We start from the raw sequence: 16,433 nt of genomic DNA on the forward strand, positions 1-16,433 counted from the left end.
TGGTAGAGGTAATGATACATCTTTGTGCATCTTATCTGGATGAGAAGATATGTTTGTGACAATGAAACTACCAGCATAAATAAAATAAACAGGACCAATGCTGTATTTTAACATTCATAAGCTATGGGTTATTTGTTTTAAAAAACCCACAACACAAACCAACAGCAGTTCAGGTTAGGATCTCAAAGTAATACAAAAGAAACATACTCCAGGACCTCCTGCGCACTAGAAACTCCCTTCTGATCCTTCACAGTGATGATCCTTTCTCCGCCTCTAATAATAAATGGATTATCTGAGAATGCATGAGGTTACCTGAGGAACTCCTTTATACTGCAGCTACTAACCCCAGGTGACAGCTCTGTGTGGAAATACATTACATAAACCGAAAGGGCAACTTGACTGAAGTAGTGTGCCCATTCTTAGAGAAAAATAACTGCCTTTATTTCTACAGAAGTACAATGATGGTGTGCAAAAGTAGCTTGCAGGAATAAAGACAAGTTAGGTGCTACATAGGGGGTGGCTGGTCCTTTCCTGTCCACACATTATCTTAATTTTTTGAGAATATTTCTGTCTGATATAACTGGAGGTTTGGTTTTACGTGTGAAATTCTGGACAACTAAACCTATGTGGGCAAGGAAATCCTACTAGATTTCTACAGATAGTCTGGTTTTAAATGTCACTTTTAAAGGTTTTGGTGTTGGCTTTTAAGGAGAAAGGCTGGGTTCTTTTGTTTCCTTAAGGGCTGGAGTGACACTTGTTTTATTTTACTTTATTAACAGATACTTTTACACAGTTAATGCATTAAGTAGTAGAATGATGTGATATAACTAGTTAATGTACCTACTCCTAGTCTACAGGTGATGAAAAACAGTCACTCAAATAGTATCTGGCTTCGTGCTTTAGGTTACATTAAAATCTAAATTTCGAACCCAGATTTCTCAACATGATTGTGCTCTGCATCAGCAGATTAGAATAAAGTGCCAAAAACTATTCTGTAGAAGAATGTCAACTTTTTCTTCCATTTTTGCCTTTATTTCATTAAATGGTCGATCACCCCTCTAATCTAATGTAAGAATTAGTATTCTTCCGTGTAGCCAAACAGAATTTGATCATACTATGTATAGAAAAGCCTAGGACTGAAAAATTAAGAAGAAAGAATGTACAATTTCCCAAAAAATCTTCCTAATTAACTTGAATTTCTATATTGAGAAAAGTAAATATCTGACAGCTTTTACAACCACATTAAAAGTGTAAATAAATATCAGAACAGAGTGGGTGAGTTCTGCAAGACCAGGAGACTAAAAAACAAAGTTCTAATTAAAGTGGAAAGCCAAATTAACTATCTCCAAAACATGAAGATTTTTGTTTCAAAAATCTAGTAGATGCTGAAGGGAGAATCAAATTCCCTAAAAATTTAAGAAGTTACAAGGTGTTTTATTATGATTCACATCAGAAATCAAAAGTAAACTGAAATGCCACTTGATTTTCTTTCCTTCAATGGATAAATGAAAACACAACAATTACAAAGGATTAATATAATCCTTTCTCACATTGTTCTAGAAAGTGCAGTTAATTTGGTATTGCCATTTAATTTCACAGCAGCTCAAAGACTTTGCCAGCAGAAAATGATACAACTCTGTCAAAGTCTACAGTGGTTCAACTCATGTTTTTTAGAAACACTTTTCCCACTTATTCTGTCAATTATATATGCTAAAGACCAGCTGTTTTGAATAAGCAGCTGATGTCTTTTTCAAAAGATGGCCTCATCAAAAATCCATATATAGTCATGTGAACAGTATAGTGCAAAATACTGAGTTGAAACCCAAAAACTCCTTAAAATCATCTTCAAACTGCCAAAGGCCATTGTATTCACTAGCTTCAGCCCCACGCTTGTTAAAATATGGTGAATGTGACACCAAGTAGCTGCACAACTGAAAAAAAATGGGGAGAGTGGGAAGAGGTCAAAGAAACAGCTGTGTGGCTGTTCTCACTGAGGGCTATGAAGTCAATTCAATGTCCAACCACTGCCCCATGACTTATTTGCTTCCTCTACTAAGGAAAACAAAAATGCAGCCTAAAGTTTACCAACTTTTTTCCAAATTCAGCCCAGCAGGGTTTACACAGCCTAGATATATAGTTATTCTAACATTAACTTTGTAAAAACTAACAGGATAGCTATAAAACTGAGCAGCGTGACTCACAGATGGGCTGTTAATCATGGAAATGTTGCTTAAAAAAAAAAACAAACCAACCAAACAAAAAAAACGCCACGCTCTTGGGGACATGCTAACACTTTAAAAGAAAACTGCCAAATCCATTAAATGAAAGTGTCATCCAGAATCAATCTAGGTAGGTTAGCACAATTGTGGAAATCGATTAGATTTTTTATGAGGAGTCTGAGAATTGGGAGGGGTTTTTGATCAGTTTGGCCTAAGACAAAACCTGCCAGTTCCCATCAGCATAGTCTGTAACATTAAATGGCTGGTATTTACTGCAGCAGAGATGCACTTTCTCATCCCCCTGACTAAAATGAGAGCATCCCACACTTATTTCTCTTGCTCTTCTATATACTGCCTAAAAGATCTTGTTAAAGGAGATGGGTTTTTTGGCACGTGGACTGAAGGTAATGAGTATGCAACGTAAGTCTTGTATCGTGTTGTAATGGGTTTGTGTGACGCAGGGGTATTTTTGGTGGTGGTGGTGGAGGGGCCGCAGGGGAGTCTCCTGTGAGAAGCTGCTGGAAGCTTCCCCAGCTCCAAGCCGGACCCGCCTCTGGCCCAGGCCGAGCCCATCAGCGACGGCGGTAGCGCCTCTGGGAGAACAGATTTGAGAAGGGGAACGTGCAGTCAGTAGGGGGATTGGAATGGGAGAGGAACCCCTCTGCAGATACCGAGGTCCATGAGGAAGGAAGGAGGGGCGCCTGAGGAGGTGGATGCCCCCCCGCAGCCCGTGGGGAGACGGCAGGCTGTGTCCCCCCGGCCCATGGAGGGGAGCGGGGGAGCGGAGGCCCCCCAAGATGGCCGTGACTCCATGGGAAAGCCCGCGCTGGAGCAGGCTGTGATTGAAGATCGGCCCATGGAAAGGACCCACGCCAGGGAAGTTCGTGAGGAACTGCGGCCCGCGGAAAGGACCCACGCCAGGGAAGTTTGTGAAGAGCTGCGGCCCGCGGAAAGGACCCACGCCAGGGAAGTTCGTGGAGGACTGGCTGTCTCCCACGGCGGAGCAGGGGCCGAGTGAGGAGTCCTCCTCCCCTGAGGAGGAAGGAGCGGCAGAGACCAGGTGTGGGGAGCTGACCCCAACCCCCATCCCCTGTTCCCCTGCGCCGCCGGGGGGAGGAGGGAGAGAGAACCGGGAGTGGGGTTGAGGCGGGAAGGAGGGAGGGCTGGGGGAAGGTGTTCTCAGGTTTGGTTTTGCTTCCTAATATCCTTGGTTTGTTTTGACTTGTAGTAAATTAAATTGGTTTGGTTTCTTCCCCAAGTTGCACCTGTCTTTTGTGCGCGACCATAAGAGGTGAGTGATCCTTCCCAGTCCTAATCTCAACCCACGAGCCTGCCTTTCTATTTTCTCCTCATCCCACTGTGGTGGGGGGAGTGAGCGAGTGGCTCCATGGTGCTTTGTTACCAGCTGGGCTTAAACCACAACACCTGTAAAGCATGAAACAATTGAGCTAATGCTCTTCCAGACTAATAAGTTAGTGGACACTACAGATACATTATAGCTGGCCTACAAAAGGAAAGAAAACAAATTGGTTCTGCTCACAGTCATTAATAACGAAAGCAAATGCAAAGTAAATTAAGCAGGGCATATCTTGTCAACAGGTCAAGCCTCAATGCTGTGAGGAGACAAGGGATGAGGAAAGCATGAGAGATGACAAAAGGAAGAGAAAAGCAAAGGGAGATCACAAGCTAAAGGGAGAAGAAAAGGACAGGACAGATAAATTCACCAAGAACAGAGATGTACTGAGATACAGCATAGCAGGGAGACAACTGACTGAAATCCTAGGAAGCAGTCAAAGAAAACAGAAATGGAAGGAATAAAGAGGAATTGGGAGATAGAGACAAAGTAAATAAAATGCACAGAGACACACATTGGTTTCTTACAATCATCTGTCCTAAATTATCTTCACTTTAATTAGGAAAGGAAGAAAGTCTCCAAAGTTATAAGAAATGTTATGGAACGGAGGCAAGCAAATAAACAGAAGCTCACAAACACAGCAGATGAAAGTAACACAGCCAGCTTTCATCATCACAAAGACTAGACCGGACTCTATGGTCTTTCACAGCAGTCTTCATATTGTTAAAATCCCCATTAATTTTTATTTTCGTCTTATTATCTGTTGCAGTACAAAGATACAGCTATTGTCTGCAGAACTGCAAATCTAATATTTGCTCTTTGACAGAAACATTACATACTTCCCAGAGGCCAGCCATGTGGTAGTTTTCATCATTAACATTGCACTTGTACGTGTCCTAAAAATCATGCTAACTTCCATATAAGTTGTAATAGGTTAAATAAAGGATACCACATGCATTGTAAATCTTCTCAGTTTACTTCTAAACTTCAAAACTTAACTGCTATTTACACTCCACAGTAGTTCATTAACTTTCAGAAGCTTAGAGGCCTGTAATAAACATTTAAGGTTAAAAGGCAGGCATAAAAATAATTATGATACAGTAAATCTAATGGGTTTATTGAGAAATTTATGTGGTATTACTGAGATGCTACTTCATAAGGCTACACTACAAGACTGATTTATTTAAATCCCTTTTTAAGGATCAGAAATTGTCACAGCTATTATTAACACTTGTAGCTGCATGTATGCAAATGTCTGAAAAAACTAGGCAGGATGCAGTTTAATCTCTCACCAGCATGCGTAATAGATTTTTGAATATCAGGGAGATTTTAAGTTTGGCAGCAAGACAAACTTGCTAGACATGTTTATAAACCTCCTGGCAGATCTCAATCTGCTTAGCTTCAAAAAATCCTAGCTAAAAGCATTACCATATTAATTGGCTATATGTCAAAAATGGAAAATTAAGATGTTCAAAGCACCTTGTCCTTTTAATATTTATATGAGAGAAAATAATATACAAAAATCTATAATACTCACAGTTGCCACCTGTTCTGTTACTCCTTTGTCCCACTAAGTTTTCAGATTCTTTGTATGGAAATTGAAGAGTAGTATCCAAACTTCTAAAGCCTTCTTTGAGAGAGTGGTGCTTATAGTATTCTACTAGTTCCTTTCAGAAAGGAAAAACACTATGTCATTGGAAATTGAAATCACATCCTTTTCAACATTCTGGTGTACAGTCAGTGACCATTTTATCATACAAGTAACCTTAATTTATAATACAACATGTATTATAAACAGTACATGTTTATTTTTAAAACATCAAGTATCCTAAATACTGACTGCCACTTAACTGGATTTTCTTGGGGTTATTCTAAGTAAAACCTCATTGTCAGAGTCAACACTTACTGCTCCTTTGAGCCAGGCTGAGCATGTATTTACTTTTCTGAAGTCAGGCAGAAGGCAAGGTCAGCTGCCTGTTAAGTATATAATGGTAACTTTCTTTGTTTTCTCAAATTTCTTTTGCAATGATAAGTGATGTTTATCCACAAATGCATTTGTAAGTACACATCCAAAATAAAGCATAAGGCTTGCATGTAAGCATATAAGTCAACAGCAACTTAATGAGCAGATACACAGACATGGTAAAACTTTCAAGGCTCTGCCATTGGAGGGGGGGGGGGGGGGGGGGGGGTGTTGGTTGGAGGGTTTTTTCATATAATGCACACTGGCTGAAAAATCCAGCATTTCACATTCTCCTTGGGCCCAATCCAAAAATTTGTCTCTGTGTGTGTATATGTGTGCATATATATATAAACATACATATGCACACACAGAGACACACACAGACAAATTTTATATGTATGCACAAATTTTATATATATGCACACACACACATATATATGAAAATATAAAAAAATGGCTCAAATAGTTTATTCAAGGAGATAAGTTACTTTAGCTTCTATTCTAAAGAAGGCAACTCCCATCAAAATACTAACAGCTCATGTTATTCCTTCGCAATCTTCAACCCCTGCCATTGTCTCTTACATTTGAATTAGCCCTAATAGTGTCAGTATCACACAGTTTGTACACAGAGACTAGAATAAGATTAAAAGTGACCAGACAATTCAAGGCAAACATATTTCATTTGATTAATGATACTTCAACTGTGGGATTTCACTCTTCAGAAATGCAAGCACAAAACAATGTATTTACTGTAAACCCTTCATTCCTACCAGTAACTCAGTCACTCCATTCTACTTACTTACATTTAGATTTCCAAAATCAAAGTTGACCAAGCCAAGCTTAGGTCAAAATAAGGAAATAGTACTGTGTTCAATCATTTCCTTCTAGTTAAAAAAAAAAAAAAAAAAAAAAATTACTAGCTTACAGCAGCCTACATCAGCCAAACAAAATGACTCTCGAATTATTTAGTCCAAGATCTGGTGCATAAACCTTAAGTTCTTGACAACAGTCTGAAGATTATCTTCTGAACTCTGGAACACTTTACTACCCCATGCTGCGAGCTGTTGCAAGTCTCTGAAACTGCTTCTAAGGCAGAGTCCAAAGCTAAGTAAAATCTACACCTGCTTTTAACAGTCCATAATGACAGATCTGCCAGACACTCCAAGCAAGCATAAAGCCCCGGACACTAAGAACTGTTTGGGCTTTGTTGTCCGATATCAGCACAGCACGCAAGCTACAATGTCAGCAACCAAATTTTCTGTCACATATCATCACTGAGTACCCAGACATTCAAATTACCAAGGCAACAGAGAGGGTGATTTGTAAGTAAGCAGCATTCAAAGTAGGATATCTGGATAAATGGAAAAATAATTAGTATGAAACTTTTGTTAGCGTTTTGCACCACATAAGTCTGTAAGAATTATGCTGTTTGGTAAAGATATTAAGAATTTCAACTGGACATACTTTATCTGTTGGAAAAATGAGTAAAACAGTTCGAAACCGAGGAAAAATTTACTTTGGGTCACAAAAATTCAGTTGCTTTTAAAAGTTTAGTTTTTTATACCATTCTTCCACGAAAACAGTCAACAACCAACCAGCCTCTAAAACATTCATTGCAAAAATCACAGTAGCAAGCTTACAAACAGGTAAGTAAAGGTAAGTAGCCCCTGCCAGCGTGGATGGGCCTCCCCAGGAGTCTGTCACATTACCATGATCCGCATCGGCACCAGAGCTGACCTTTCACTGCACCTTGGCCTGCTTTACACACTCAGCACATTTTAATTACTCTTATGAAAGTTTTTCAAATGTACTGTGAGAACTATGTACAAGCTGTTCTACTTTTGTTACCTCCAAAGTAGTACAGAACACTGCGTCACTGCAGATCACTACTTTAGGTTTCCATGGCTGCTGGCTTTGTCTCTCTTCTGCTCCCAGTTCTACTCAGACTATTTTTGTTCCTCTCTTCTTCCAGACACTGTTACTTTTTCTCTTGGATCTACCCAGAACAAAGCAGTTGTTCCACAGCATATGCAAACAGTACTAACACTACTACCAGTTGTCTATTTAACTCTCAAGGGCAGAATTCATAATACCCTAAAACTGAGTTATGAAATGACTTTTTCCTAATTGAATGTTAACAAGGCTAAATTGGTAGCAATGAGGCCTTTACACTAGAAATTTCTTTTGTCCTCTCAATTCTTTGACGCAACGCATATTCTTTTTGTTTCTATTTTATCGAAGTTTGTGTCCTGTACTATCTCTGATCATTCAGCTGTATTTTAAAACCTGCATCAGTGCATTAAACTGCATCATTGTCATAAGAAGATATCTGGCAGCATGTGACTCCAGCTCAGATGCTTTGTCAAGATCCTGAGAGGGCTCATATGTTCTCATTAGTTTCTAGTGAATCATTTGTAGTGTTTGCAGACTAAGTAGCTGTCTCCTTCATGCATTTGAGGAATGCCACAATTTCTGTTGCTACCAACGATAAGAACTCAGGGTTCCCAGCCCTAACACTAAACACTTCACTGGTTTTTAAGTGTCAAATGAAGACATTAGAGTGTGGAAACAGCTTGATGCATTCTTCATCAGGAAATTTATGTTCTTCCCATTCTAATGAGCACTTATTTCAAACAGGGTCAGGCAAAGCATAGATTTCTGCTTGATTTTTTACCACTTGTAGAATGCTCTTGCACAGAGTATCAGTGGTTAGATTAAAATCATTTCTAAGGCTTCCTGGTTTTAAAGCTTCTCTCCCTACTCTTGTTTTGCATTGTCCTTCATTTTTATTTATCGTTTTAGAGTATTTGGACATGCATGCAGGAAGGCTGCAGCGTAAGTTTTAATCCAATTGATAGCACTAAATATATTGAATGAGCTTCCTTTAACAATGCTTCAGGAAATGCTTAAGCAGTAAAATTTTACAAATGCACTAATGTAATTTATTCAGACACCTTGTATTTATGAGTCTTGTCTGAGCAAAAATGAGCTAAGAAATTCTTTAAAATGAAAGTTCAAAAAAAGGAATTTCTTCCCCATACAAGATGACTCTGACATAACATTGAAAACTCACTGATCTGGGCAGTTATAACACCAAACTCTGTTTTCTGGGAATGAACTATGCCTATAGTTGAAGTGAAAGTCAGTGAGAGAGCTTATGTTTTGTGTCTTACTACCATAGTTTGCTAGTGAGTGGTTTGCTGCCACAGAGTGTAAGTTCGAAGTAGTCACACAGTTGCTTTAGTTTAGACTAGTCGATATTGACTGCAGATTACTATTATTCCAACAAGGATTTCTGAGCTATTAGCAGTCAGACAGCCCCATTCTCTAGCTGCACTTCTTTGCCTGGTGCACCAAGAGCAGGAAGACCAGCCTCTCCTGAGTTTTTCTGGGCTCTCTGACACAGCTGCACCTTATATCCTTCTCCCTCTGAACTTACACATCAATAGGTATCATTAAGTTCAGCAATACACATGTACATGTGCTGGGCTGGGAAGGAACCTTCACCTAGCTACTTTTAGCAATCATTACTATATAGAGAAAAATTTCCAAAGACATCAAATTGTCCTTTCAAGATTCAGCCTAACTGCATAGTGGGCTGATGCATGGGATTCAAATTCCTCCTTTCTTCCACATCACTGCAAGGGACACAGTCCAGTCCTAAATATAAATGTGTAGTTTTAAGCACATACTACCATCATTTAGAACATAAATCATAAATATAAAGAATTATCCTATTAGCAGGTATAGACACAATTCAAATTTCTCACTCTCACAGCCTTCTGTAAATTCACAAACTGAAGTAGCTCTCACTAACAGCAACAGCTACACAGAAGATTATGCTTTGTTAAAAACCTAATCAATGCTTACCATTAAATTTTTAAATTTTCTGTTTTCTGCAATGTGGAAAAAGCCATCTCTTGTTAAAATCTTGATGTGTTTCACTTCGTTATTGTACCTGTGGGCAATGAATAACTTATGAATATAAATGTGTTTTTAATCAGACACAATCAATAATTACCTGAGGGCATGCCCCAATAACACCACATGAATAAATTCTTAAGACGAAATGTATATCTGTGCCAAAAGAAGGCTGACATCTAATTAACCAAATATATTTATTAAAGTACAGCTGAAGAGGTAATCTGTATTCAGAAAAAAAGTCACAACTAACTGCTCATTCTAACTGGGAATTCCCATATATTTCTTACTTTCATATTCATGTTGATGAACAACATGAAAGTAAACAAGACCCTCACAATAATTTGCATCCACAGAATTTATGAACCCACATTTTACCGAAATGTCTGAGATGCAAAGGGCTTCAACAAGTTCTCACTGAAGTCAATGAAACACTCTTACTCACTTCAGAGAAGCAGATCACATTACACTCCAAACACTTGCTTACTCTTACCCAATATACTAGACCATAATTTTTGTAGACCTGTTTGCTACATCAGCACTATAAAACCATTGCTACTTTTGTACTATAAATCCTGGGTATTTTTGTCAGCAACTTCAGTTTTCCTATATCAACTCTCTTAAAGATTGCATATGATTATATAAATTGGAAGGGGGGGGGGGGTGTCCTTATTTATTTCAAATATCATCTAGACTCAAATGCAAACAGGAAAACTTTCTGTAGGACATCTTATTACACTTACTTAATACTAATTGCATATTCTCCTGACTCTTTGGTCCTGTGCCGCACCAGGTAAGTGCTATTTACTCTGTTAATAAGTTCACTCTCTGCTTGCAATCTTTCCATTGCTCCTGCAAACCTGGAACAGAGAACAATAAAAACTGCCTATGATTTTTTTCAAAACTCCAAAGAAAGGTCTATCAGATATGCAGTGCAGAGTCCCAGTATTCTGCATATGACGGGGACCTAAAAATACATCAGTTGCAACTGAATGCCACTTCCAGATCTCTGAATGAAGAATAAAGCGTGAAAAAATTCCGCACTGGGGCAGGAAGAATTCTTAATTAGAACAGTACTTGTGCACGTGTTGAACACAATGTCTGTTAAGGAAAGTACTCAAGCCTGAGCATTAGCTTAATGACTACTGGCTTGAACAGCTCATAAACCCAAATGTTTTTCTGAATCATGTGTTACAAGTGAAACAATAAAACAGTGGTCCAGAACCTTTGAACCTTCCTGAGTTCTAGTGGGATGTATCTTAACAGAGTAGAGAATCAGCCAGTAGTAGTATATTAGGTCAAAAAAAGACCTATACAGAAATTTGGTATTTCTACAAATGCACTATTTTATTTGCTTTCACAATTATTCATAACCTCTAAAGGCTAAAATGTAATGGGTAGACTAAACATCCACAACTAAAAAAAAAATTTCAGCCTAATATGTCCAAATTTGAAAGAGCTGATGCTAAGAGTTGAAAGCTAAAACAAATAAGTCACCAATTCTGCAGCCTGACTGCATAAGCAGATCTGAGCCCTTGATCTGCCTTGCTGGTTTGGGTGGGACTTCATGAGAGACTGTCAGCAGACATTTATTTGCAAAACTAGAGGTTAAACTGTTAATTGAGGAAAGTGACCTAGCTTACAGGGAAATGATGCTTATTTTACCATTTTACAAAGTAGTCTAAAGACAGTCAACATCACAGAACACTACTATGTAAAATGTCATACTAATACATCACTACCAATTAGAAGAGAGCTGTAAATAAAAAATAGTTATTTTATGAATCACACCAGGGAACAAGCATTTTGAAGTTTATCACAAAATACATGACTTTTTACAGCAAGTTGCAGCCTAAAGTAATTTTTCAGTTAAGTATTACAAATCCTTAAAAGACAAACTGATGCCAATGATATGCTTTCTTCTAACAAATTATAAATAGAGCAAACGCTAGAATTTAATTTAAAATACCAATTTTAAATATTAAACATTCTATTTGGCTTGTTATGAAAAATTAGTATTTGTTTCAATCTGATTCTGATTTCACTTTTGGCAAACTAGAGGAAATCAGAACTTGCATATAAATGACAAAGCATAAAACCAGTGAAAGAACACAAGTGACACTCATTCTGTTCTCTCGAAATCACCATGACTTTTTGAGAAGTGAGGTGAATTCCCATAAAGAGTTCACACACTACGTAAGGCCCAGACCAGCAGTGGTTGTAGTTTCGATCCACTGTCCTTTTATATCTCTACAGTCTTCTTTTTTTTTTTTAAAGGAAATGCAGAATTATTCATGAGACAAGATGTACTTAACATTATTCCCCCTCTTTATTCACTTAACATGTCAGATCTACTTGCATGCTTCATATTATGTTCATTTCTTACTATTCTATTTCAGACCTCTGGGACTAAGCCTGCACAGCTACAGACTTGTAAACAAAATGTCAAAATCATTAAGCACTTTATTACATCAGAAATACTTTTAGGCAATGCATGGTGTTGCTTTCCCAAACCATTACACAATGCCTTCTTCAGAAGCCTAGGAAGGTTAAACCAATATAAATTAAATTGTAATAAACACAGTTGTCCTTCTATGACTGCTTCTTTCAGAGAGATTCTTGTAAGACTAGACAGGGACTCACCACAGTTGTGAAGAGTAATCTACTGGTTTAGGAACCTAGGACATGAAAAGATACAAGAGAATGAGGATCAAGATTTTTTTTCTAATCAACACAAATCAGACAGCATTGATCTAATTGTCAATATCCAGATGAAACAAGTTAAAAGAAACAGATGATCTAATTCGTCTGCAAGTAGTATTTTCTTTTGAAGAAAGTTATAATAAAGGACAAATATTCCATACCATTCTGAAAGTAGTACAGAATATTTTAACTCTTTGCTGCTGTGACAGATATTTTTTTACTTAATAGAACTGTTAGAAGTTTTTCTGACAGTGCCTACATTCAAACTTCATACATAAAATAGCCCAGTGCTACATATTGTTGAAAAGTATCATTAAAATATGCAAAAAATTTACTGTAACATGACAAAATTCACTTCATATTTTCAGGATTGTATGGCCTTAAAAATACTGTCTACTAGGAAATACAGTATATAACCTTCAGAGATGGATCCATAGATTGTATTGTATGACATCATTCATACCTTTCTATTTGACTTGGTTAACTCTTGTACTGGATTTTAATAAGCATGGAATTTGTTTCTTAAATTCAATTTAAAAATTAAGCAAACTACAAACAGTTTGCAAAACTGATGTTATATGTATACATAAACATATGCATAGATAATGTTTATACATGCACAAGATGCACAGTATAGCAATTCCCATGAAAATCAGCATTTCATCTTTACCATCTCCCACTGGTGTATGATACTTTGGTATTATCCCACTCTTCTAAAACAACATGTGAAACTTGCAAAGTAAGTATTGAAAAATTGATTTTGATGGAAGCTTAGCATACATCTTGCAGACTTATAACCTAATGTCATATATTCTTAGATAAGCAAATTATTTCTTTTTTTTCTTCCAGTAAAACCAAAGAATGTTTTATTATTTTCTAGAATCTAATAGGGGAAAAAGATTACAGTAACATTCTTCTCACATTTTTTTATTTACAATATATGGAATGTCTTCAACAGAGACTTCCAAACACAGATGAACTCAGGAAGATATTATTATACAAGCTTACAAACTTAAATTAATTGAAATTAATTACAACTCCCACTAACTTGACCTAAGGTATCAACAAAGATCTCTATCAAGTATCTAGACCTGACCTTGAAATAAACTTCAGCGATGGGACAAAACCCCACCCCACCCCCCAAAAAAATCCCAGAACCAAAAACCAAAACCAAGCCAAACCAACCAACCAAACAATTTAAAAAAAAACAACACCACAAAACAAACAAACAAACAAAAAACACCTCCTTGCATATTTAATCACAGTATTCTGCAGTTAAAGTTGCAAGAGTCAAGAAATGCAAAATTTTTTTGTTAACCTGTCCAAAATGCTATGGTATATTCTAGCAGTATTGCTGAGGTTGTAGTAGGCAGCTTTTGAATGGAAAAAAAAGCAGAATAGGAAGCTATGAAGCAATTATTGAACCAGGATATTGTAAACTAGATGACAGCAGGTGGTCCAAATTGAGGGAATGTACAGAGGAATATGATATTTACAACCACTTGTGTTGATAACATATTATCTTACAACCTCCTCAAAAAAAGCTCAGTTACTGGAACGCAAGATTAGTAAATTATTGAAACAAGTAAGAATTATTACAATTTCACCATTTTAAGGCTCTCATCTTCATGCTAAGAAGCATCAACACCAGAATTATATAATGCGCTTACTCCAAATGCTTCACCTAAAACCCTGGCTAAGTATATTCTTAGTTAACTTCAGAATATTTTTTTATTGAGAAAGTTTTAAAAAAAACTTAGATTAGGAATTAGTATCTCTCCTAACTTCTCTTCTCCACAGAAGTAAACAAAACTGCTCAGGTTTTTGTGATAGGATAGGGTTTTGGCTAACTTCAAATTTACTTAAGATTTAACTTCCATCCCTGCACTGTTAAGATTCATTTCCATGAACCGAAATTTGCAGAGTTCACAAAGCTCTGCTTACTGCCTTTGACATAATGGTCATTCACACTAAATACATGACCACTTAACTCAAATGCTTCTCAACCCAAGATTTTTATGATAAAATTTCTGAATTTTACAGGACAGCCCAAAACTCACATTTTTTTTAAACAGCAAAGCAGACACTAGTGTGAAACACATTAAAGTTCTCTGTGATAAAACCAGGGTCACATCTTCAGCTTGCACAACAGTAAATCTATCCAGGTGTTAAAACAGTCATTAAGTTAGTCTAGTTCAAGACAGAAAAAGGAAATGTGCATTATTCCCAAATAGTGTAGACAAAGGGCTCTCAAACGGTAGCATTTGTAGTGCTGGTGGTATGCAAACCCCTTTGAAGTTTAGGGGTCCTAACACAGCCAGGTACTACCACTGGCAGCAGCAGTGGCTCTTCATATCCCTACAACTACTGATGGTGTTACTTGGGCACCTCTGCTTCCAATGGTGAGACTTGGAAAAAAGTTAAGATTATGAAAATGCTGACAAAGAATTCCTATGAAAAATGTTTTAGCAAAGCAACCAAATGAGACATTTCAAGGCCAACTAGGCACTTACATTGTCTTCACATGCTGTGAGATATTTCAACAATATATTTCATCTACAGAAGAATTGCACCTTTAATGATTTGTACTACCCCCATAGGGCTAATTAAATAACATGCATTCTATCAGCAGCAGGAGAAGAAAGAATAGCTTAAAAAAAAAAATATCTGTAATTTGTCAAGTAGTCCTACAATGTTGGAAAGAATATAAAAATTCAAAGATGGTTTAAGTCCATCCCCCAGAGAAGTTAAACAATACATGAGTAATCCTTTTCATTAATTTTGAATGCATAGGTATATATAGAAAAAGTGTTGTTCATTGTCATGAAACGGAGTAAAATCAAATGTTATTCCAGAAGCTCTTGGCTCACACTGTGCTATGTATCCAATGCCTCTATAGGAATGAGAAAACTGGAGGAAAGCTAGGAAGAACCAGATATTACTCATATGTTGCAGAAAATGTCTGCTGACATACACTACTTATTGCAAAGAGGGAAAAATTGTTTATAGGTACATCTGTGAAAAGTCTGGAATATAGATATTCTGGAGGTCAGCAGTTTTTCATTCAATATTCATTCCTAAAGTCTTTTGATGTATGTATTTTATGCTGTTTCTGGGCATTTTTATATCAGCTGGCTGTAAAGACTGTTAGGCTTCATAATAACATTAAAAGTTATGGCATGTTTAAAACCTGACTGATGTTTCAGTATCTTTAACTGCATCACTTATCATAATAAGATGTTTATATTTCATCCTTCCAAGTTAACAGTGGTGAAGCATCAATTTATCTTTTTGTTCTGATCATGACACCAGTTGGTGACATTTCATGAATAATATTTATTCATTCTGTAAAACTGTATTATTTTCAATACTCCTCTAAATAGTATATTTTAAATTTAGCAGAAACCTTTATCACTAGAAAGCAATCTTCACAACACCCGAGCAACGTTTTTCCTAACTTTGGATATCCGACTTCCTCTGCTTTAAAGTATAGTGGTGGGTCCTAAAATATTGCTACAGTTGCTGTTCAAAGATACTATACAATGACTGACTAGGTGGCTCCAACCAAGAACCTAATGCCAATACATGGCAGGTACTGCCTGCGTTCAGGACAGTGACACCATGGCACGGGAAATCCACAACTTCTACAATAACCAAGGGGTCGAGGGAATCATAGAATCATTTAGGTTGGAAAAGACCTTCAAGATCATTGAGTCCAACCATCATCCATGCCCACTAAACCATGTTATAGAGTACCCCATCTACTCGCTTTTTGAATACTTCCAGGGATGGTGACTCCACCACTTCCCTGGGCAGCCTATTCCAATGTCTGACAACCCTCTCAGTAAAGAAATTCTTCCTAATATCTAACCTAAATCTCCCTTGCCGCAACTTGAGGCCATTTCCTCTCGTCCTATCTCCAGCCACCTGACAGAAGACACCAGCACCCACCTCACTACAACCCCCCTTCAGGTAGTTGTAGAGAGCTGTAAGGTCTTCCCTCAGCCTCCTCTTCTCTAGACTAAACAGCCCCAGCTCCCTCAGCTGCTCCTCATAAGACTTGTGCTCCAGGCCCTCACCAACTTGGTTGCCCTTCTCTGGACATGCTCCAGCACCTCAATGTCTTTCCTGTAATGAGGGGCCCAAAACTGAACACAGTACTCGAGGTGCGGCCTCACCAGTGCCGAGTACAGGGGAACAATCACCTCCCTGCTCCTGCTGGCCACACTATTTCTGATACAGGCCAGGATGCCATTGGCCTTCTTGGCCACAC

The 16,433-nt window shown here is 37.6% G+C and overlaps 1 protein-coding gene across 1 annotated transcript in view; it reads right to left on the minus strand.

Moving 5' to 3' along the window:
• Window positions 1–16,433, minus strand: part of LOC104830890 (guanine nucleotide exchange factor VAV3-like) — a gene marked incomplete at its 5' end in the record, with an annotated part of 30,906 nt that overhangs the window by 12,354 nt on the left and 2,119 nt on the right. Inside the window, 4 exon segments of the mRNA XM_010566090.1 lie at window positions 5,111–5,240; window positions 9,407–9,494; window positions 10,201–10,317; window positions 12,101–12,135. Of these exon segments, the coding sequence (XP_010564392.1) occupies window positions 5,111–5,240; window positions 9,407–9,494; window positions 10,201–10,317; window positions 12,101–12,135 (370 nt within the window).

The sequence above is a fragment of the Haliaeetus leucocephalus genome, unplaced genomic scaffold (genome assembly GCF_000737465.1).
Source record: "Haliaeetus leucocephalus isolate CR32 unplaced genomic scaffold, Haliaeetus_leucocephalus-4.0 Scaffold205, whole genome shotgun sequence".
NCBI lineage: Eukaryota > Metazoa > Chordata > Aves > Accipitriformes > Accipitridae > Haliaeetus > Haliaeetus leucocephalus.